The sequence below is a fragment of the Psittacula echo genome (genome assembly GCF_963264785.1).
Source record: "Psittacula echo genome assembly, chromosome: 2".
Taxonomy (NCBI): Eukaryota; Metazoa; Chordata; class Aves; order Psittaciformes; family Psittacidae; genus Psittacula; species Psittacula echo.
The window spans coordinates 55,525,739-55,548,396 of NC_137737.1; the positions used below are offsets into that span (position 1 = coordinate 55,525,739).

The 22,658-nt window shown below is 47.1% G+C and overlaps 1 protein-coding gene across 1 annotated transcript; it reads right to left on the reverse strand.

The window, feature by feature from the left end:
• Positions 1 to 162: 162 nt before the first annotated feature.
• LOC308217342 (cryptochrome DASH-like) lies at positions 163 to 20,327 on the reverse strand (the record flags this gene model as incomplete). The annotated part of the gene is made up of 14 exons (XM_080610353.1): positions 163 to 267; positions 2,070 to 2,246; positions 3,308 to 3,427; positions 6,957 to 7,114; positions 8,182 to 8,241; positions 9,369 to 9,448; positions 11,734 to 11,823; positions 13,246 to 13,319; positions 15,367 to 15,455; positions 15,780 to 15,928; positions 16,806 to 16,936; positions 18,135 to 18,228; positions 19,957 to 20,129; positions 20,262 to 20,327. 14 exons carry the CDS (start codon positions 20,325 to 20,327, stop codon positions 163 to 165), a joined length of 1,566 nt encoding a protein of 521 aa, XP_080466479.1.
• Positions 20,328 to 22,658: the final 2,331 nt, after the last annotated feature.

Below are 22,658 nucleotides of genomic sequence, written 5' to 3' on the forward strand. Positions count from 1 at the left end.
TCGTGTCCATGGGAACACTGAACAGCCACATCCCAAGTTACTCTGCTGTGGCCAGACTTGTATCATTGGCTTGGATCAAGATTAACTGCTCCCCTGGCATCTTCAGCAGTGAAAGCTCCCCCCGAGCGCTTCCCCAGCAGGCTTGTGGATGGGCAGCCTTCCTCACACATCTTTCTTGCAAGAAAAGTAAAAATCTATCCCTCTGTCCTTGTGCTGCACCGGCGGGTGTGCAGGTCCTCTCCTGCCCCTGAGGTGGGGACTTCTTCCCTGCAGCAGATGGAAGATGAACAGTGAGATACTTACCCAGGCTGCAGAGTCTGATCACAAAGCAGCCCTGACTTGCAGGAAAATGTGGAAGTGGCATTTCTACTCCCAAGTTCACTAAAAAGGTGGGGAGGCCTGGCAGCTCTAGGCTTGGACTGGGGAAACTAGGGCTTGTGGTAAGGTATGAGCTTGTATTTTCAAACGTATTTTGATACTCCATTTGGGGGGTGAGGAGGAGGCTTCTCCAGGCCTCAGTGACACTGGGCCAACAGTCCCCCCCAGTAGTATGTTAATTCCACAAGCACAGTGTGACGGTGCAGGCCCACAGAGACCAAAGTGAGCTGGAACATTGATCAGAACAGAACTGCCTGGCGGAGGAGCTATTTGGGTTCAGGTTTTATCACTGCCTCAAAGCAGTGTCTCATCAAGGGGCTCCTTCACAAAATCCTTTCTCTGATCTCAGATGCACTTTTAAACAGAAGGGTGATAATCCAGGCCTTTCAACAACATGGATAAAAGTGGAAGGCTTTGCTTCCACAAAACTTTCCACTCATGGCAAAGAAATGTGGCCTGAGAATTTGGTACTGCACCTTAGGATTAAAACCTGAAACAGAGACATCCTTCATTCTTCACTGAACATAGTATGATGACTAAATCTGAGTCTTCACAAAGCATCCTTACTGGGGAGGAGGCAGGGAGGATGCATGGGGGAAGACAAAATTATGAGAACCCCTGGACATACACAGCCATTGGTGACATCTATTTCCTTCTTCCCTTCCAGCTCCACCAGACTGACAGAGCACTCTCCTTCCATACCCATCTTCTCCAAGAACAGCAGCCCAGGCAGCAGATACAAGTCCTGACATACTGCAGGATCCACATCTTAATCTTTCCCCATTCTAAAGGGAAGGTACACCCAAAAAGCAAAGTGCAACAGACAGTCCCCATATCTTATGACTCCAGTTTGGATGCCCTCAAGCATGGTAGGAAGTTGGTTGGTTTTACTTTGACCTCATGAACAGAATAGAAGCTGAGCATCAGCCTCGGCTCTCTTCTGTCTGTCTGATCGGGGGGTGGTTAGCCCAGTGAAGGCCTTCAAGATGCTCCATTTCTCCCTGCTTGCCATTGGGAAGGTCCAGAGGGCAGGGAAGGATGCTGCGAAGGACATGCTCTCTCTGGCTAAGCCCCGCTGACTATAAAAAGCTGATGGGATAAAGAAGCAGCTAAAATTTACATCATTCACCAGTGGGTATATCTGCACTATGTATGTCCATGAAGAAAAACCTGACTAAGAAAAGCTACCTAGAAAATAATAAACCAAACAGGCATGGTTCATGCTTCAGCCTCAAAACCAACCGACCTGGCACAGTATATGTCCATATGATGTTAAGGTCCTTTCCAACCCTAACTATCCTATGATTCTATGTAGGGTGGACTGTATTTTGTGAGAGTCCTAAGCATGTGATATACTCAAATTATGCTTGGATAAGGTTCTGGAAGGTGCTTGTTGGCCCTGGCAAAAACAGTACTGGTTAGCACATTAACTGTTAAGTGTCGGGAGGACAGGGGATTGGTACTTGGGCTTGTGCCTCAGCCATGTTTAGTTTGGTAGGACAGACATTGCTAAATAGTCCCTGTGCAAAGCTGGGCCTTCCTGTGCTGTGAAGTAACGTGACTTTGCATTAAAGTAATTTTTTCCCATTGTATCTCAGAAAGAAGAGCCAAATTTGCAGACACTCACTCCTACAGGCACAGAGCAGGTGCCTGGAGCCCTCTCACCCCATCCCAACCTTCCCAGTACTCACGGGCCTCTGGCTGATGTGTCGTCTCCACTCCGAGGTTGTCACAATTGGCTGTGGGTATGTCTCACCTAGAGTTACTCCCGCCTGGGAGAGAGCAGCACTGCTCAGTGCCCAAGGGGTGTGGATATCTGCTCCCTTTATGCCCTGTAGTTCTGGGACCCACAGCCGGACATAATCCCCCTGAAAACGGAACCAATGGAACAGTATTCATTCAGTAACAATCCATAAGTGCTTCCCAGCAAGGGTCTTTCTTAACATCAAAGAAAAGTCTGATTTCCAGATGAAGAAGCTGGTGTACTACCGCATCAGCTACCTCTGTCAAGCCTTAGCCCCTCCTGCTAAACTCTCTACTCAAAATTAGTGCCTCAGCACAGAGACCTGGGTGCTGGAGCTTCTCTCATGGATGTAGGCAGAGGAGGGAAATGGGTGCTTTTTGGGTACAGTTCACCTGCCCTATTTAAGACATAGTGATACGAAGTCACTTCCAAGAAGTCTTTTTCTTTCCAGTGACTGAAGGAAACTAAGGTGATTAGCTCAGCTTCACACTCTTGTGCTTGGCAAGATGAACCCGTCTCCTTGCCCCTGAATCTCTCCCATTAACTCTACTGCTGTCTCCTACTAGGATTGATTTCTGATTCCTTGCTAAGTCCTGCCAGCAAGGACTTAGCCGAAGGACTTAGCAAGGACTTAGCCAAAAGGCAACAGCACAGCTTGCCTGAAACTAAAGAATAGGGAAGAAACAGACAATCCAGTATGTAAAGTCTGGCTAAGCATGTGAGGTGATATATCTGCTCCCATCACAGAGGACAGTCAGAGGAGTCAGAAGTTTAATCTACTCTCCAGAACCTCCCAAGGAGCAGCTCCATCTCTTCTGTCACTTGTGAGTTCTCCAGGAAGCTGCTCTGTGCTCGAGGAAATGGCTGTGTGAGATACTGATGGGATGTGGCTGTTGCCCGGAAGAAGGGGTGATGAAACACTAAGCATAGACCAACAGCAGGGCAGGGAGGGCGTACAGAGCCTTTTTGGGGATAGCAGCAGATTGTAACCATCAGATCTTCCTGTGAAATGAGGAACATGCCTGACTGTTGGCAGGGAGGAGATCACAGAATGGCTTTTGCCATTTTGACACATTAGATTCCACACAGCAGTATCCACATAGCAGACTGACCTCCTCTGTTCCCTGAAACTATCACAGATGCTTTGCTGCACTATTCATTGTAAGACAGCCAAACAAGACTTACATTGCCATCATAATCCAGGCCTTGTTTAACCATGTTAAACTTCCTGTTGTCCCGTGGGTCGTTGCCAACACCAGCACTGTATAACCAGTTGCCATAATTGCTACAAACATCATAATCCACCTTGAGAACAGAAGAAGAAAACAGTAAGACGAGGTGGAGGCCATTGCAAGTCTTCTCTCTTCATCCACCTTTTATCTGAAAGGGGAAATTCCTTGCATGGAATCAGTCTGGTTACACTGGGGTAGTCAGAGCTCTCCCATATAGGTGTGGCCACCTGGCTCAGAAGAGGACCATGCTGCATGGCTGCTGGACAAGGCTTGGAGCAATCTGGTCTAGTGGAAGGTGTCCCTGCCTGTGGCAGGGTGCTGGAACTGGGTGAGCTTTAAGGTCCCTTCCAACACAAACCATTCTGTGATTCCATTTTTCACAGCTGGGATCAGCTTCCCAGGCTACTTCACTTCCTAGTCCTTAGGTCAATGAGACAGGTAAAAGTCCAACCAGTGTCTTTTTCTCAGTTTCCTTTTTAAAAAGAAAATAAACCCTTCTCTTTCTGCCATCATGTGGCAGACTTCATGACAAGTAGGCCTAGATTTTGAGTGCTCATATTCCAAGAAACAGTGGCCCACTACATTCCAAATACAAGAGAAAATTCTGATCAGTTACCCAGAGACCACAGATGAACAAAATCATCTGCAGATCCTATTAGGCAGGTTGGAGACAAGTCTAATTTGGACTGTATGGGCTGACCAAAATGAGTGTATGAAGATGCAATCAATACAAACACTGAAGCTTTTTCTCTGCTATACTCAACCTTCATCAGGTAAAGGGTTTAAACTTAAAGAGGGGAAGTTCAGGTTAGACACAAGGAAGAAGTTCTTTACTGTGAGGGTGCTGAGGCACTGGAACAGGTTGCCCCGAGAAGCAGTAAATGCTACCTCCCTGGCAGTGTTCAAGGCCAGGCTGGACAGAGCCTTGGGCAACATGGTCTAGGATGAGGTGTCCCTGCCCATGGCAGAGAACTAGATGATCTTAAGGTCCTTTGCAACTGAAACCATTCTATGATAAGCCTAAGCTTTTGGCAGAGAGACATGCTTTGCTACGGGAATCACTTGAGCTCTCATGACATGCTCAGTAGGCTGCACTCAAGGGTGCTTATGTAAACTGGAGCAAGACTCCTTTAACAGTCACAAATGAGAACAGAACAAGGTCCAGTCTGAGTGCTCCTCAGCTGCACAGCGTGGCTCAAATCCAGCATCAGAAGCTTTCCAGCTGTAGAACAATTCAAACCTAGCTCAGGAGGGGAGTGGCAGCAATAGCAAACAGGGTGTGAGATCTTTGGGCCTTCCCAAGAGGGGTGTCAGCATTGTGAAAGCTGGCAGGCGCTGCAGGAAGAGTCTGCAAAGACATGTCACTCAGCAGGTTCAGTGCTGTGCTCTCCCTTTACTGCAGCAACAGACATGCCACACAGTGATGTTTCCAAAATCTCAAAGAGAGCAGCTCAATGCACCCAGATGGCAGAAGGCACAGGGGAGTGGGCTCTGCCAGGTCCCTTCCACTTTCCTTGCAAAGCCAGCAAGAGCTGGGATCAGGGTGATCCACAGCCAGCTATGCTCACTGTGCTTCCCTTTCTCACAGCACTTCCTTCAGCTGGGCAGATAAGGAGGAGAAAAAAAGATGCCATCGGAGGCCTGATTGTACAATTAGCACGCAGGAAAGCATCTGTGGGAGGTGAGGGCAAATCCAAGAGGACTGGACGAAGCAGACTCATTTGCCCCTCAGCCTTGCCCTTCCTGGCATTCTCTTCTGTTTGTTTCTCTCCCTTTCCTTTGGGTCTGACCATGTGCATGAAACCATAGCTGAGATTTATTCTGTTCAGGACACCAGAGGTCTCTGGCCTTTCCCCTGGCTTCAGAGAGCCTTAGTCCCCCTGCCCATCTTGCATGGAAGACAAACACCCTTTTCTTCACAGGAATGCATACTCAGTGGGCCTTTGCTGGAAGTATCAGATATTAAATATGCATTGCTTTTCCTCTTTAGAGGCAAGCAAGACCAGTTTCCGGTTCTGTACTGGCCTCTACCATTCTGTAGCCGCAGACTGATGTCTCCTCTGTTACTCTGCGGGGTGCCACCAGCTTAAAGTAACAGAGCTGTCTAGCAATGTTTCAGTGTGATACAAGCTGAAAGGAAGGGACAGAAGGACACAAGGATCAGCATGTGCCACCCCAGCCTGCAGTGGCAGTAAGCATCTGGGGCTTCCTGAGGTAAGAATGCTAAATCCTGCTTCCAGCAAGGCTGGTAACATTCATGCCCATATGAATAAAGGTATGTAACCCAAGTTGCATATTTCTAGTGTGAGACCTCCCAGGTCTTCCTAACTTGGGAAATAGGACCTGGAATTTATCTTGACCCTCTCATCTGACTGTAAAGTGAGCCAAGCTCCTAGCTGAGGAAGGCAAGGCTGCCCCCTTGTCAGAGCAAAGACTCAGTTCCTGACTTCCAGCTCGTAATCAGACTTTGAGTATGAGGCTTGCCTGTACATGAAGCTCTCTCTGTGAAATGAAGTCACCTTCCTAATTGTTTTGAAACCTAGAATACCAGGTTGGAAGGGACCTCAAGGATCATCTTTTGAGGCAAAGCATGACATAAACTAGATGTCCCAGGACCATGTACAGTTGAATCTTTAAAGTGTCCAGTGTTGGGGAACCCACTACTTCTCTGGGGAGATTATTCCAGTGGCTGATTGATCTCAGTGTGAAAATTTTTCCTCTTGTGTCCAGTCAGAATTCCCCAGGAGTAACTCGTGCCCGTGACCCCTCATCTTTTCCATGTGATTCCTTGTAAAAAGGGAGTCTCCATCTTCTTGTAGCCATCCTTCAAATACTGAAACATGGTGAGAAGGTTTCAGGTTTTACTTTTTTTTCATGCACATTCACCTCCTCAGCCTCAGTTTTCACCACTCAGCATGGTGCTACTGACATCAGTATCACCAGAGGGAACATCAGCTGAGGACTGAAGGATGAGGAAGCAGCCCAGCTATTTAACTGAGTTTACATGGCTGCTGACTGGCGTATGAGAAATGAATTGGTGCCCCAGTTGGCAGGGAGACCCATGACTCCCAGCATGAAAAAGGATGCCTCCAAACAGGGTGGAGCTCTCTGGAAGCTGACCCAGCTATTGTCGATACTTGACTGTTCTTTAACTAGATGGCTTCCCTATCCAGAGTAATCAATGCAAAGACATTGTGCTAACACTGGCATCAGTGGGCACAGCACATTACTTTCTATGTTCTATTTCTGAGCTGTCCTCTGGGGTGAGCAAATCAGAGCACTGTTAACATAACTGATGTTTGAAAGTGTTCTCAAGTGTGACAGAACCCTGGGTAAAACCCTTCATGGAGGATCAAAACCATCACTGCAAATTTCCCAGCTACATCATATTTGATGGAAGCTTATCTGTGGCAAAAATCCCTCTTCTTACATGAGCTTTGGGAAGTACATACCATGCAAGCAGTATATACATGCACTTCTATCAGCCTGAAAACTACTGATCATCTTCTGTATCCTCCCTTATCAGGCAGAGCTGAGCTCCTGCCTGTCACTCAGGGGAGGGAGAACAAACCACTTCAGATATAAAAATGGTTCAGTCTTACCAGCAGGTATTCGAACCATTCTGCTCCCATCCTCCAGTCCAGACCCAGGTCCTTTGTGAGAAAGCTGGCGACATTCTGCCGCCCTCTGTTAGACATGAAGCCTGTCGCAACCAGCTCTCGCATGTTGGCATCCACAAAAGGAACCCCTGTTTTGCCCTCTGCAGAGACAAAAGACAGCGCTGGGACATGAGGACATTTTGGGACACTCATAAACCAACCTGTGGTCATGAACTCAGAGCCATCAGAGAGTAAGACAGTGCCAGTGTAAAGTGGCAGCGAGAGATTTCAGTGAGGTTTAGGGGGCATGCAGCCACTAAGACCCACTGGAAACGGTAAATTATACTGAAAATTAAAATGAGAATATTTGTTAAGAAAAAAAAGGGTACAGAAAAAAAACTCAAACTGGAATTTTGCAGAGCAAAATAAATATACAGACAATAGTGAGATGGCTGAAGAACAGAAAGACTCTTGACAGATAACTAATAGCAGACAGGGATGTATGTACTGGACAAGTCCCAAGGGTTAATACCTGAAAAGTAGACAGCCTTATCTGTTTTTAAGGAGAAGATTTATTGTACCTGTGTACAAATGGATACACATGGCATTAGTGTGAAGAAAGATACGTAGGTGTGTATTTCACTGATTCTGGTAACTCAGTCAGTCTCTCCAAGTTTTAAGATATTATACTTGCTATTCATATGGCAACAAAGTTATAAAAGCTAAAGAAAAGCAAGGATATTAAAAGGCAGTGGCATAACAAAAGATGTGATTTATTCTAACACTGTTCTAAGCTTCTAACCAAAACCAATCAGAACAAAATGTAGCAGGCATGGCAATCTAGCATTGGTGAGAAGGGCTGGTCAGCCTCTGTGTGACTAAACAGAAGGGACCACCAGGTCATAAATGCTTGCACCTGGGCAGGCAAATCTAACTGCAGTGCACCTCAGAAAGTGTGTGCCAGTCGGACAGAGCCTGGCCATTCATGATATAAACCCTGAGGGCCTGCTTCTGTACTGTGCTCAGTCTCAGAAGTGAAGCCACATGCCCTGCATTCACACGGAAGCGAGGGGCTGGAATCTTGTTTGGTGGTAATAGTCTAAATGACAGGCCCTGGTTGTACTGACAGTTCCCCTGCATAAATCTGAGTCAGGCTTAGAGCCCATGTTAGCATGCAGACAGATGGAAACCAAAGGCACACTTAGCCAAAGCTGTGGTTTCTACTGACCTTTCCAACAGTCAAAAAGCTGCAGGTCCTTTTTCCAGGGAACCTCTTTACTTTGAAGCCCTATTGGGGAAAAAATCAGCTGCTAATGGGAGGCAAATGCTGACACAGGCAGTTAATAAAACAATGACAGCCAAAGGCACTTTAGTTGACGCAAGACATTAGAATGAAGCTACTCCATGTCCGCTGGCCCAAGCTACTTGGTAAGTTTTAGTCCAAGACAATGTTTATGTGAAATGTTTCTGTAGCAGATATTAAACCCAGAATTACCTGGCAGAAGCCCCTGGTAACAGTTTGCTCCTGCAGTGGGGTAGGAACAGATGAGGGGGGTGACTTTGTTTTTGCATGGGACCAGTGGTACTTACAGTCCTTTGTACAGTGGAAGGCAGGCAGCAGGGATGACTTGGCTCTAGCTCCGGATACCTAAATTTGGGCCCACCACTGGCATCCAGTGTCATTTGGAATGCTGTAGGGCATCTGAAACAGCTGCAGAGGCCTGACAGATGTAACACACACTCTAAGGGAGATGTACTCCTCCACAGCCACAGCTGGATGCCAAGCGGACTGCCCTGGGGCATCTAAAACAGTGCTGCATGCTTACCTGTGGGCAGGTACATCACACAGAGAACAGCTCACCTAGGACAGGCATCAGCTGTAGGGTTTCCTGACTATATGGACTAGATATTTGTTGTTGCACCATGAGTTCAGACCCCCATTTCATGTGTAGACACCTGTACTAAGTCACTGAGTCTGGAGCTGAGTCTCCTGATTCCTATGTAGCACAAGGCAGAATGAATATCTGGTTTCTAGGAATTCACACTGCTGGGTTGGTTCTTGCTCTGTCACAGATTCACTGGTGAACTTGGGCAAGCCTGGATTCTTTCCAAAGGTGGGATATCTCCAGAAAAAGCATCTTTACTCTTACTGTGCTGTTGCTTCCCACTGACAAGCATTAACAATACTCCCCATTCTAACCAGATTTGAGGAAAAAGCCTCAGTGTCTACACAGCGTCCAATATCGTGGTGTTGAGGCACTTCTGTGCTAACAGTAAGCCCACAGCAACATCCCAGGGTGGTGACACAAGTGCTATGAGAAGAACATTTGTACAACACAATGACGACCGTCTCTTCTCTTACTTTCCCTGTCATAAGACTACCTTTTCTCACCAAACATGGTGATCCATACACACCTCTTAATGAGAAAATCCTTCTGCCATACTTCAAGGCCACAAATCGAAAGTAATCCCGCCACAGCAGTTCAAAGAGGACCCTAAAACACAAAGGCATGTCAGTATCTCAGTGTGGGTCAGATAAAATCACTGAATTAGGATTTTGCTTCCACAGCACCCATCATTAACACGGTGAGGGAGGTTTATTCACAATGAGCCATTTCCTGTAGCTTCCCATGATACCAGTTCTTGCCCTAAGCCTGCTCATCTAGCTTACACCTGGATGACGACAGTGAAAGCAAACTTTGCATGAATCACTTGAGAAGCTTTCCTGAACTTGGCACAGGAGCAGGATTTCACGAAACCTGTTTCTCATCTGTCCCTACCGAGATGTAATTCTCCAAAGAGCAGGGTGAGGACCAGATTCAGCTTCACACTTCTGAATGAGCAAGCATGTCAGCACATTCCCAAGAGATTTGTGTTGATTTAAGCAATAACCTTTGTAAGGGACTTAAAAGGCACCTTTCAAAACTGGCTTTACGGTGGCTAGCTCATGAGATCAGCTGCTAGGCCCTCAGAAAATAGCTTTATATAAAAAGAGCTGCTTATAAAACAATGGTACCTCAGTGTCTGAGACCTGCTTCAGCTCTCTGGCATATTGGAAATCAGCTCAGCTGACGCTTAGGCTTTAAAGATCTTTCTGGGAAATCTGATTAAAAAACAGGACACTGTCCAAATGCTAAAACTGGTGTCATGATACTGAGGGTCAACCAGTCCCTCGTGTGCAGCCACCATGACCTGTACTTCACTGTAGAATCAACTGCAGTGCCTAGGAGTTTGACAGTTTATTTTTTAATGATTATTTATCACTTTAAAATGCTCAGATCACCCTGACACCCCTGCTGCAGGCTGGCTGACTGTTAGACAGAAACACAGGAGTATGTTCATTGCTTGAAATCTTTCCTCTCTTAGTTGTCTTTGAAGAAAGAAAGAAAACAAAATAGCATACACTTCAACAAGCAAAAGGTTGATATTTTGTCTGTAATTTGAATTTTAATGAAATTTAGTATTTTGGCCAGAATTGTTGGCAATGTTCTGGCTGTTCTTCATCAACCGCTGTGCTGTTTGCTTGTTGTAAATGTAGCAAACCAATATGAAAACAAAGTTTGCATAGACTTTCTGGTTTGGCTTTTTTCCCCATCCAGATGTAGTGATAGGCCAGGATCTAACATGAACCTGATTCTCCATGAAAGCTCCTCAGCAGGGTTTAATTCACAGTGTCTGTCCAGATCAGAGTGCATGAGTGAGTTCAAGGCCAGCCCTGTGATGGATGCACCAACCTCAGCTGTCCTTCAGGACAACCTGCAGGCAGGCAGGCAGCAGTGAGGTGAGGAAGAGCACAGGTGACAAGGCAGGATGCATTAAGCCCACTTTCCAGTCCCCTCTTCCCCTTTGCTATGGGTTGTGGTCACAGTCAGGCAGCCCAGCAAGCACAGGGACATTTGCTGGACTGTGGCTGGAGGTCCTTCCGACACCACAAGATTTGTACAAGTCATGGAGCTTTTTGGGTCAAACCCTGCTCATATCCTTGGCATGAGAAACCCTTTGGCTTTTATTTGTAAATAATTTGTAAATCATTCTTCTTTCTTCTCATCTAGCCCATAACTGCAATACAGAGAGGGATGGTATGATTTACATTTCTAAAAATCATGAACCACAATTTCCAAGCAATATTAATGACAACTAGCATTAATAATCTTTACTTATAAAGTGCCTAAAGCCTCTGGATGTCAAAGACAAACAAATCATAGAATCATAGAATGGTTCAGATGGTTTGGGTTGGAAAGGACTTTAAGATCATTCAGTTCCAACCCCCCTGCCATGAGCTTCACACTAGACCATGTTGCCCAAGGCTTTGTCCATCCTTGAACACAGCCAGGGATGGAGCATTTACCACTTCTTTGGGCAGCCTGTTCCAGTGCCTCACCACCCTCACAGTGAAGAACTTCTTCCTAATATCTAAGCTGAACTTACCCTGTTTAAGTTTAAACCCATTCCCCATTGTCCTGTCACTACAGTCCCTGATGAAGAATCCCTCTCTGGTATCCTTGTAGACCCCTTCAGATACTGGAAGGCTGCTATGAGGTCTCCACACAGCCTTCTCCAGGCTGAACAGCCCCAACTTTCTTAGTCTATCGTTGTAGGTGCTCCAGCCCCCTGATCATTCTTGTGGCCCTCCATACTGAAAAGACCTGCAACAAACCCAGAGGAACCAGACAGCAGGCACAGGAAAAACAAACATTAATTAAGAAGAAAGTCAACAAATCACTCCACACCAGTTTCCTTTTCAGAGAAAACAAGCTACACTGATCATGCACGGACATACCAGTATGTGCTCTGATTTGCTGTTCTCTCTTTTTCGTACTTCTTGATCTGCTCATAGATGTATCGAGGTGAAATGCAGCCCAGCGCCAGCCTGAAAGCATAAGAATGATGCTTTCACTCATGAATGTGATGCAGGACTAACAGCTTGATATCCGCATAGGGGGAGTGGAGGGGCCGTTTTATGTCTGTGTTGTCCGAAAAGTGTTGCTTGGTTTGCAGTTCTGCCACTGCCTTCCCAAATTGCCTTAGTCAAGTTGTGAAGAAGTCATACAAGAGACTTGCTGAAAATCTCAGGCAGGGTAGGAAAACTAGGGAATCAAACTCAGATTTGTCATTTCAATCCTCTGGGCTCCTTTCATTGGTTCCAAATCGGTGCTCTGGAAGACAGGAAAGGGCTTGTAGACTCCAACCCCATAGTAAAGGATGATAAGTAATAACTTTTAGTGTGATTTTCCTAGAAATGTGTTTTACTGCAATTTCCTACTAGGGCTCATGGAAACATTTGCCGTCCTAATGAATTTTGGAAAACAGGAAGAAAGGGCCTGAAGAGTTTTTCCTGAATTCCTGACCAGCTCTAACACTTAGAAAGAGCCAGTATGAGATGTGAACGACTGGCTGCAGTCTGGAACAGTCTGATTTCAATTATCTGACAGAGGAACACTTTGGGGCAGGCAGATCAGGATTGCCTGCTCTGGGCAAATGGCCAGCTTGGAAAAACTCGAGCAGAGACCACAAACAGAACTTCTGCAGTGCCAGTGGTCAGAGATCCCAAAGTGCCAGCAGGTGGAGCCATCCACTGCAACCATTAAAGCACTAAGCCAGTTGAAAATAAGAAAAACTGGCCTGTAACACCCTCAGAAAATTGTTTCACATCGCGATTCTGTCAGGAAAACACTCCAGATGCTCTCAGCATTAGGCTGAACTGGGTTCTGCTGGTGCAGCTTCAGTCTGGAAGTAACTCTGCCCCTCCCTTCCAGCACAGGAGACTAAACCCCCTGATTAGAAATCATCACATTTACCCACCCAAGAGATCCTTCTGCAACAGGACAAATCAGAAGTGTCTCTTCACCCCACAGAAGAAGGGAATGGTAGTGAGGTGAGGTGACTTGCCCCACAGCATTCAGCAAACCAGGGCTGGATCAAGTTCTGCTACAACCCTGTCAAAATGCTTAAGTTCTGCTTCTTTCCTGGCTGCTCTCAACCATCCCTGAGACACAACACAGAGCAAAGCCAAACAGAAGTGGTGTGCCCTGTCAACATCACTGCTCCCAGCACACTGGGCTCTTGGCACAGTACTTCTATGCTTCATCAGTTCCTAATTGCAGGAATGTTCCCGGGGAAATGCTGCCTGGAAGCACACCAAATAACAGCTCTGGGGCTGCCCCAGCAAAAAGGGCAAAATGAGTCACACTGAGACCCCTACTCATGCCCAGTGAACACTCAGCAGTCAGGTAACATCAGTCTGGGATGGGAGCAGAAAAGGAGCTTCCAGCCTCACAACAAAAATCCTTACCATGGTGCAAATTTGGTCGAGTAATCCATTCCCACCAGTCCATTCCGAATCTCCTTGTAAGATGCAACCAGGTTCTGTGCAAGCAAAAGAACAAACAGTTTTAATACTTCATATGTAATCTGCTAAATAAGTTTTCTTTCACACTGGAGCTAGGGCAATCTGGCAGCACTGGGCTCCCTCTCACGGCTGCCTGCAACGATGACAGAGCTGCCAAATGACTGCCTCCAGTGCACAGGAATGAATCAGGCCAGCAGTTTTCATTATAGCTCTGGAATGCACGTCACAAGCTATGCTCCCTGCTTCAGCTTGTAGCGGCATTGCTTTCTACAAGCACTATGAAGCTGGCTGTGCAGCTCCCTGCACATACCTGCCTGACTGTGGATCGATAACCCACATACAAGCACCAGTGGGACTGGCAGCTGGGTCCTTTGTCCAAGTGGCTGCTTGTTTGAGTCTGAGAACCACAGTCTCTGACAGTACCCAACATTCAGCTGCAGGAATCCTGATGGCTCTTGTTTCCGGGCCACCTACATCTTCCATTTTCTGAGTACTCCACTCATGATGCAAGGAATATAGGGAAGCCTGATCTCTCCTCAATCCCCTTCACTGCGCAGGTTCCGATTGCTAAAGGGCTGTTCTAGCTCACTGGGGAGGACAATATTTGCATAACAAACCAGAAGATTTTCCAGCACTGATTCTATTAATGCTTGACCGAGAGTAGAAGTTATGCATGCATGTAGTTTTGACTGGGATAATTTTCTTCATAGTAGCTGGTATGGGGCTGTGATTTGGATCTGTGCTGGAAACACAGCTGATAACATAGGGATGTTTTAGTTACTGCTGAGCAGCGCTTGCACAGAGTCAAGGCCTTTTCTGCTCCTCACCCCACCAGTGAGCAGGCTGGGGGTGCACAAGGGGTTGGGAGGGGACACAGCCAGGACAACTGACCCAAACTGACCCAAGGGACATTCCATGTTATATGGCGTCATGCTCAGCATATAAAGCTGGGAAAGAAGGAAGGGGAGACATCTGGAGTGATGGCATTTGTTTTCCCAAGTCATCATTAGGTGTGATGGAGCCCTGCTCTCCTGGAGATGGCTGAACACCTGCCTGCCAATTGGAAGTGGTGAATGAATTTGTTGGTTTTCTGTGCCTGTGCATGTAGCTTTTGCTCTACTTATTCAACCGTCTTTATCCCAAGCCATGAGTTTTGTTACTTCCACCCTTCCAGTTCTTTCCCTCATCCTACTGGTGGGGAGCAAGTGAACAGCTGTGTGGGGCTGAGCTGCCCACTGGAGTTCAACCAGGACAATGCTCTCCAACAGCACAGGAATACAGGAGCTTCTGTAGCACAGCTTAAAGAACCCCCTGGGGGTTGGCCCAGTGATCCACTGAGCACAGAACGCTTCTTAAGCCATCTTAGCTGGGAAGATGCTACCCTCTTTACCCACAAAGCTGTGTAGGGTCTGATGCTGTTTGAGACCAGCACGTCTTTGTCTAAATTCACACAATGCAAATCTAAGACAGTTCCTCAAACTAGACCAGAAAAAGGTTAAAAAATGGTCAGGATGCACAGACAAAATGCAGTCAGCAGCAGTTTCACCCCACCAAAGCGAGGGAGGAAGAAGTAAGTGTAATTATTGACCGTAAATTTTTAAACCAGGCTGCTAGGAACTTCCTACTACTTTTAACTGCCAGCAATAGCTTGGGTTGGTTGTTCCTCACCCCAGTGGCAGCTGCAGCCCTTCTGGCCACTTCTCACTCCTCAAAAGTGGAGGAACTACATTGCTGATGACATGGGATAGGAGAGTAGAAAGGACAAATCAAGGTAAAGGAGCTAAAAAGTCATCCCAATTCCCAAAAGTTGATGTAAAAAAAGACTTAAGATAGACGGCCACTAAACCAGGTTCATAAGTATTTGGCTGACATTCGCAGTTCCTGGATGACTTCTTTTTGATTTAGTTTGTCTCTCTGAAGGCTGAAATAATGCTAATTCCCTCCTTTGTAAAGTGTTATACAGGAGCTAAGGAAATATTATTAGGAAGTGAAATTGCAGCCTCACCCACTTGCACAGCCGTATGTACAAGGGGGAGGATGTAGACAAGGAAATGTAAGAGTTACCGTGTCCCAAAAATAATACTGCAGTCTCATTAAAGCCTGTGTCTCTCCTCCACTGCCGGAGAAGGCTGTTCGTGGATCCGTGTCGGGATCTGCCACAGAAAACACCACACCTTGTTAACCCCTTGGAAAGCAGCTCAAAAGTAGGGAGCTCAAAATCTAGGGATGTTCAGCTCTTCTTGGTCTTCCTGTAAAACTAAGGGACACATGAAACATGCTAAAAATTAATGACTAAGAGGATGTTTGCCACCCAGCTGGAAGACAGCTCCTCCAAGCAGGGAATTTACCTTTATTTGTGAGTGAACAGAGGCTTAGTTACAGTTTGAAGGGCAACCCCTGCCTTTGGGAGGCCTCCATGTTTTGATTCTCTTTAAGAGACACCTCTAAGTAGGATTCCATGGGTGCAACTTTCTTACCCTTCTGCCCAAAATCCTCCATTGTAGGGATACACCCTTCTTCCACCCCTGGAGCCAGAGGCTGTAGCTGATCTGCCATCCGCAGGGTTGGCCGGACTTTTGCCTCAGATTCCATGGCTTTTCGGAAATGGGTGTAGACATCAGGCAACCTGCACAGATCACAGCACAGTCACATCTCCCTGGGCAGGATGGCTACCCTGGGCCCTGCACACAGCACCTCATGGCTTCCTCAGATGGAGGGTTTGTTCTCTGGCTGCACTCTCCCGAGGGTTTGTTGTACATTGCCTGAAACAATTGAGGTAGATGCCCCTGGGGCTAGCAACCATCAGAAGTTCAGTCCTTCACCCAGTTTCTTTCTGATTCTGATGCAAATGTTGCCTTTTCAATTTAAGATGTGTCCTAATGGGCAATCCATGAGGGTCACATTTATCTCACCTAAGTTCTGATGACCAGCTGCTAACCTCAATGTAAAAATTTGCATCCTCCTGCTGCCTTTTCAGTCAATAGAGAAAAATAGGCATTTTTACAGCCTGACTTTTCTGTCCTACATTATACATTTTCTATAGGATACCATGAATCACTCAACTCCATCAACTACACCTCAAGTGACTATTGAGGGAGCCATGAAGAGTTTGCAAGCAAAGGGATACTGTCATAGGCAGCTGCATTTAGCCAGATGGGGTAATGGAGTGATCCAGTCCAATATCACATGGACTCTGGGCACTGCAAACCGAATATCCAAACCGTAGTGGTCGAAGGGCAAAAAGAAACTAGTCCCTCAATAAATGGTCAAACAAACCCCTCAGCTTTATGCATATTGAAGTGTAAACCCTACTAGTACAGAGGGACAAATGCGTCCCTTCCCACTGAAGTGTATGAGCATGGCAGCACTGTTCCATAAACGCAGATGGGATAATGAGTCCCTTCACTGTAGGACCAGATTACTAAAACCCCTCCTGAGCAGTTCACTGGAGTGAGAAACAAATGAGATAGTGCAAGAGCGAGCAATACCATGGAGCAGCCCACCTGGCAATAGGTCTGAAGGGAAGGTCATCCCGATGATACAGCGTGGATGCCCAGAATGTGTGAACCTTCACCCCGTGCTGACTACACACCTGGCACAGCTCCTTCTCCACATCCAGCTCCTCCTGTGTGGCCTAGGGAGAGCAAAATGCAGTGAGGCCATCTCCCTTTAGAGAGGTGCACACAGACGATCTCCAAGTCTTTCCCTCTGCCAAACCCAAAGCATGTTTTCACTATCCATTACTAGGGCCAACGATAGAATAAGGAACTCCTTGATGTAGAATGCAGCAGATGTGTCAAGTTTGCATGGGCTGGAAAGGTGACCAGACAAATATAAGCAAAACAAATCCACTGAGGGTTATTGAATATAAGGACAGCATTGCTATTTCAAGAAATCCTTGAGCCACGGATTCTTGGAGGCTGGGAAGGTATTCAGGGAAAGTATCTTTACAGATTAGTCCTGTTCCTGGGCATCTGTAATTGGTCACTGTCAGGAAGAAGGTTATGGAGCGAGATGAGGCCTTCTGTCTGATCCTATGCGGTTGTTCTTAGAGCTGCATGGAATCAGGCACTATAAGAGGTGTGGGTTGTCACGTTACAAGGGTCTTAGGCCTGACAGCAGGAATACCTGCAGTGCAGGTCACAGCAATTCCTGCATTAGGCCCCTCTGAGGTCCAGCCTCTGCTAATACTGAGTACATCTACATACATACACCTACATACATACATGTACATACATGTGTGCCTGTGTGTGTGTGCACAAAGCCTCCAGATCTGGTGGTTTGGATCCAGAGCCCTCCACTGAACTTGTCAGGCTCTAGATCAAATAGCTCAGTGAAGAGATGTCAATGACACACCAACCCCATTGACAGTCCAGGCCTGGACTTGTCTTTTGTTCTTCAACACACATTGATGGGCAACTGCCTAAGTATGGGTGCTATCAACTCACTGTGGGCCTTTTCTACGCTCAACACAATATGCCTCTTGGCAGCTAGCTCCCTGTGCAAGGAAGGCGCCAGGAAAAGGCAGCTTGATGCAAACAGATAGAGAAATGGACTCAGCTGACCTAAAATGCCAGTTGCCAGAAACTCTTCTTCCTCAAGACAGCACTTGCAAGCAATCGATCACAAATAGCTGCTGTCAGCCAGCAAGGACTCCCACCCAGACACCTATAACATCCGCATCCTAAGAGCTAGCCAGTTTCCCCAAGGTTAACATACCACAGACAAGAAAGGCTCTGAACACACAGGATCTGCATCACCATTTGGTTGTGGAAGAAACCTCCACAACCTAATTTTATCTTTTATCAGTGTCACTCAAGTATTTCCCTTACCTCTTCATGGAAAACCACAGCACTGACAGAGCCCAGCTGAGTAATCAGATCACGGACCACATCTTCTGGCTTCCCTTTCCTCACAACAAGGGTACTGCAGATACAAAATATTGCCCTGAATTAGGTGTGATGTTATTGTTATTTGTGTATACAGGAGGCCCTAGTCCCAGCCCAGGAACCCATGTATTAGTTCTCTATGGAGCATGGACAGCATGTGGAGGCAGACAAACAGGATTTGACTAGCCTACATTTTTAGGACTCAGTGAACATGATTTGTTAAGCCTCTGGGGCTTACACACATTTCTGCCACCCCAGATGCCTTAGAAGGGATGACTGGGCATAAAGCCAGGCTGTTACCTAAAAGTAAATCTGTCAGATCTGTTCATCCTCACATGCTTAGGCTGAGATCCAAGAAGTGATTCCTCTTGCAATCCCATTCACAAGTGGTGGTTGCCTGTGGGCAGACCCCTCTCCACTTTTATGTGGGGGTATTCAGAGGAATTCTTTCCTGTCAACAAAACTTCCCCCCCACCTTGCAACCAGCTTGCCCAGCTGTGTACCCAGGGCACCACACCAAAAGAGAAGCTGTGGTGAGGAAGTTGGACAGAGATGGGTGCAGAGTTTTGTGAGGAGCCTCATACATGACTCTGCCCCTTTCCCTTTCTCTCATGTGCACTAACACAATCACTACTGTGTCATCTAACGGAGGCCTGTGCTGGAGAAGAATTTCCTGAAGGGGGAATACAGTGTTTTTGCCAGAATACTGTAAACCAGAACTAGGAAGTTTCTTCCACAGATGGGCTGGGCCTGAAGAAGGCAAGAGCAAGGGGTGCTGCCGTGAGGGCTGTTCCCCTTACTTCCCACAGAAAATCAGAGAACAGGCTTCCCACAGAGAACAGCACAGACTGGACATGGAGGAGATTTCTACCACTGTATTACTACTATGTCTTAGCATGGTTCTTCACGACCACGCATCTCTCACTGCAGAAGACCAATCTCTTTATCTGCCACTGACAACAGCACAGCAGCATTCAAGAAGCTATGAATCTGTTCACTGCAGGGTGTGGGTGCAGATACCCACTGATCAGTTCTTTCAGTCTCCTAGAGCATTCACCATTTGCACAGTCCACACTGCACTGCAAACCCAGAGCTATTCCTCTTGCTTTTACCACCGCTGTTATGCTGCTCTAGGAGAAGACAGGCTGATCTGCTAAGCAAAGACAGATATTAGCTGGTAACGGATTCTTCAGCATGCAGATCTTCAGTCCCTAGTCTACTTGAGTTACAGTTTCTAAAGGCATAATGAAAGAGGAATCTCTGAAGACCCCTTCGCACAGTGTAGCCTACCTAAAAGATTTGGTTTAGCAAGACAGGTCATGCACAAACTGAACTCCCTGGTCTCACAAGCCAGGATCCATGTTGGTCTGTCTCAAGCCAACTCCTAGGGAAAACTCACTAGGCATAAGAAAGGATGCGAGCCACACCTCAGCAGACTGCCTTTCGTGTCACCAATCATCAGGACTCTGGGCAAAGCGCTCAAGGCTGATGTCCATCCTGTGATATCCAAGTTCAAGAGAACAAACCCTGCATGGCACACAGATTGGATGGCTCTTTGCTCCCTTGCAGATGCCATAGCAGGTCATCTGAACAGGGGTTACGTATGGGACCTTACTGTGTCTAACAGATGGGCTGGCTCTCTGAAACAAACCACCATCAGAGCCCAGAGTATCTGACATGATCTGACTCACAGCAGAGATATGTGTTGAAAACGAGCCGGGAAATAAAAATGGATGTGTTATTTGCATGGTACTTTCTCAATTACCTTCCTTTTTTCTGGAGCGTTTCCCTTAGATCCTTCACGCTTTCCAGCAAAAACCTGAGCCGGTGGGGCCCTGTCTTCGGGAAGCCATACCAATGGGTGTGCAGGTAGTGCCGCGGGTCGAAGCAGTACAGGGGAACAATGAAATCAGCGTTACTCTGAGCCCAGTGGAGCACCTGGAAACACAGAAAGGGCCGTGACAGCTCTGGGGGGCAGGCTGCAGCGCGCTCCTCTCCACAGCACAGTCAACGGCGGGGTCATTCGCACTGAAAACCCCGCGGAGCGGGGTGCTGCCGGGAGGGCCCTACCTGGTTATCATGGGCACGCAGGTCGCAGCGCAGCAGGCAGATGGCCGTCCTCGCCGACCCCGACATGGTACCTCCGCGGGGCCGGTCCCGCCTCACTCAGACCGGCTCTGTTCTCCCTCAGCCCAGCTCAGCTTTGCTCTCCTCAGACCTGCCCGCTCAGTCCTCCCCGCTCCCGCCTCACCCCTGGCCCGCCCGGCTGGGGAGGAGCCGTCCCGCCTCCGACTCCCCGCAGACCTGCCCCTAAACGGGCAGGTCCCCTCCCACGTCCCGGGTCGAGCCTCATCAGCGTCGGTCGTGGCCTATATGTGCGCAGAGGAGGCGGTGGGGCGGGAGGCCCGTTTGCCTTAGCTTGGGGCGCCGGGGCCTGTCCATAGCAGCCCCTCAGCACAGCCCTGCCACAACTTTGGCTTGTGCCCAAGGAAAACACTGTTGTCAGCTTGCAATGCATATGCCGTAGAAGCCAACACCTCTCTTTATCATATTAAAAATGAAGGGATTTTACAAATACAGTCTATAAATCTTCCCTGTTTGTCTTTGCCTTCATTTGGACAAGGACAAACTGTGCAGTTGGCTTTGGTTTTTATTGCAGTGAGGTTTCCCCGACAGTGCCTTGGCTGACATTAAGCTAGGCCAAGTCTGGCAATAATGAGATCCTCTTGTAGCTTACTCATAGCTGCTAGACAGCCACCCGCTTGCATTGTAACTTCAAGAGGTCTTAGTTAATGGGTGTGCAAAAGAGAGGTGCCCTACTGCCTAAAAAGGGTTTATTTCCCATTGGCAAAGTGGGCTGCTTTCCATTAAAGAGAAACCTCTGCAACATAAAGAGAAGAGAGAAGATACAAAACTCTTGATATGCCAATTAAGAAACAAAAGTGGATTTAAAAGCAAGTGGGTCTCTGCCAGCTTTCTATTTGTATACATATAAAGGATGCAAGGTGTCCAACATTGCAGTAGTGGCAAGAGCACCATGACAGACTCTGCACCAGCACAGCTGTTAAATGCGATGATCTAGGCAGCAAGAGTGAGCAGGAAAAGCAGAGGTTCCCAAAGGAAAAGCAGTTTGCTTAGACCCAAACCCCAGACCTCCTTATGCCCTACCCTTACACTGTACCCTTTCTGTCACACGGTTGGAGGCCAGTTTTGCTTCCTTCATACTCTTGTAGGAGAATACAAATCCTGTTGCACCCTCAAGCCAATGCATTCCAAAATAGTGCTGACTGCATCCATACTGCAGTCTACCTAGATAATAAAGGATGAGTCTTTGAATCACACAGTTGTTTCTCCTTAGCTCAGTCCCTGCTTCTGTGAGAACTTATGAAATCATCCTCTGAAAATACGTGTAACGGGAGTGTTTAGGAAAAGCTGTGGTGAGGAGTCATTTGTTCTAAAATTAGGAACCAGGAGACCTGGCATGGTGAACTGCAGGCTCTCCAGTCTCCTTGCCTGGATTTTCCATTCAGATGAACACAGTCAATGAGAACAAAATCTCTGGGTTTTTTTCCACTGACATTGTCTCTTTAGTCCAAGATGGTGTTCCAGCTTTCCATTCTGCCTTTGGGAAGCAGAGAGGCTTTGCCAACAGGTGTAGCAGTACCAGCAATCTTTATGTCTGTATGGAGAGGAACAAGCTTTCCACTGTCATTTTTGTTCTTTTAAGTATCCCCCAAGAAATGTCTTCCTTCCTAGAGCCCTGAAGTGGTTAGGAGGTTGATGGGACATGGGGGGAGGTCTGTGAACTTTGATAAAGTTGCACAAAGGACCTGTGATAAAAGAATTGGATAGCTATTGGATTCCCAGACCTAGGAGAAACCTAGGCACCAAGCTAGACAGTGTCTAGGAATTATGTCTTGCAATGTGAACAGCAGCATGTGATCCCCCTGTTCCTCAGAGACAACCTCATGGGACACCAAGTCTTAGACAAGTCAATAATCATTTAGTAGTACTCTTCCACTTGCTGCTTTGTGTGTCCTTTTTCACTCCTTAAAGCCATTTGAGGTCTCTTCTTTATTCCTGGAGTTGAGTGTTACAGTCAGAAATGTCTGTTGTACACATCTTGGGTTACAGAGCCAGAGAACTGTACCTCATCACCCCTGTGGTAATAAGCTGTCATTGCATGGCTTATGCAGAACGCATCTGTTAGAAAGGCAGCCAGTCTTGTGACAGAGCAATTGGAGGGGGGCTAAGCTTCCTCCTCTCCTCTCTTTCTCCCTCTCCCTTTCCCTCTCCCTCTTCCTTTCCCTCTCCCTCTCCTCTCCCCTTTCTGTACCTAGCTTTCATCTGCTGGACAGTTTGCCTCCAGGACTGCTGTGTTATTGCATCACTGATTACAGTCTTTGGCATGGCATCATCAGTATCCATGTTCATAAGCATCTGTGCCCCACTTCATTCATGATGCAA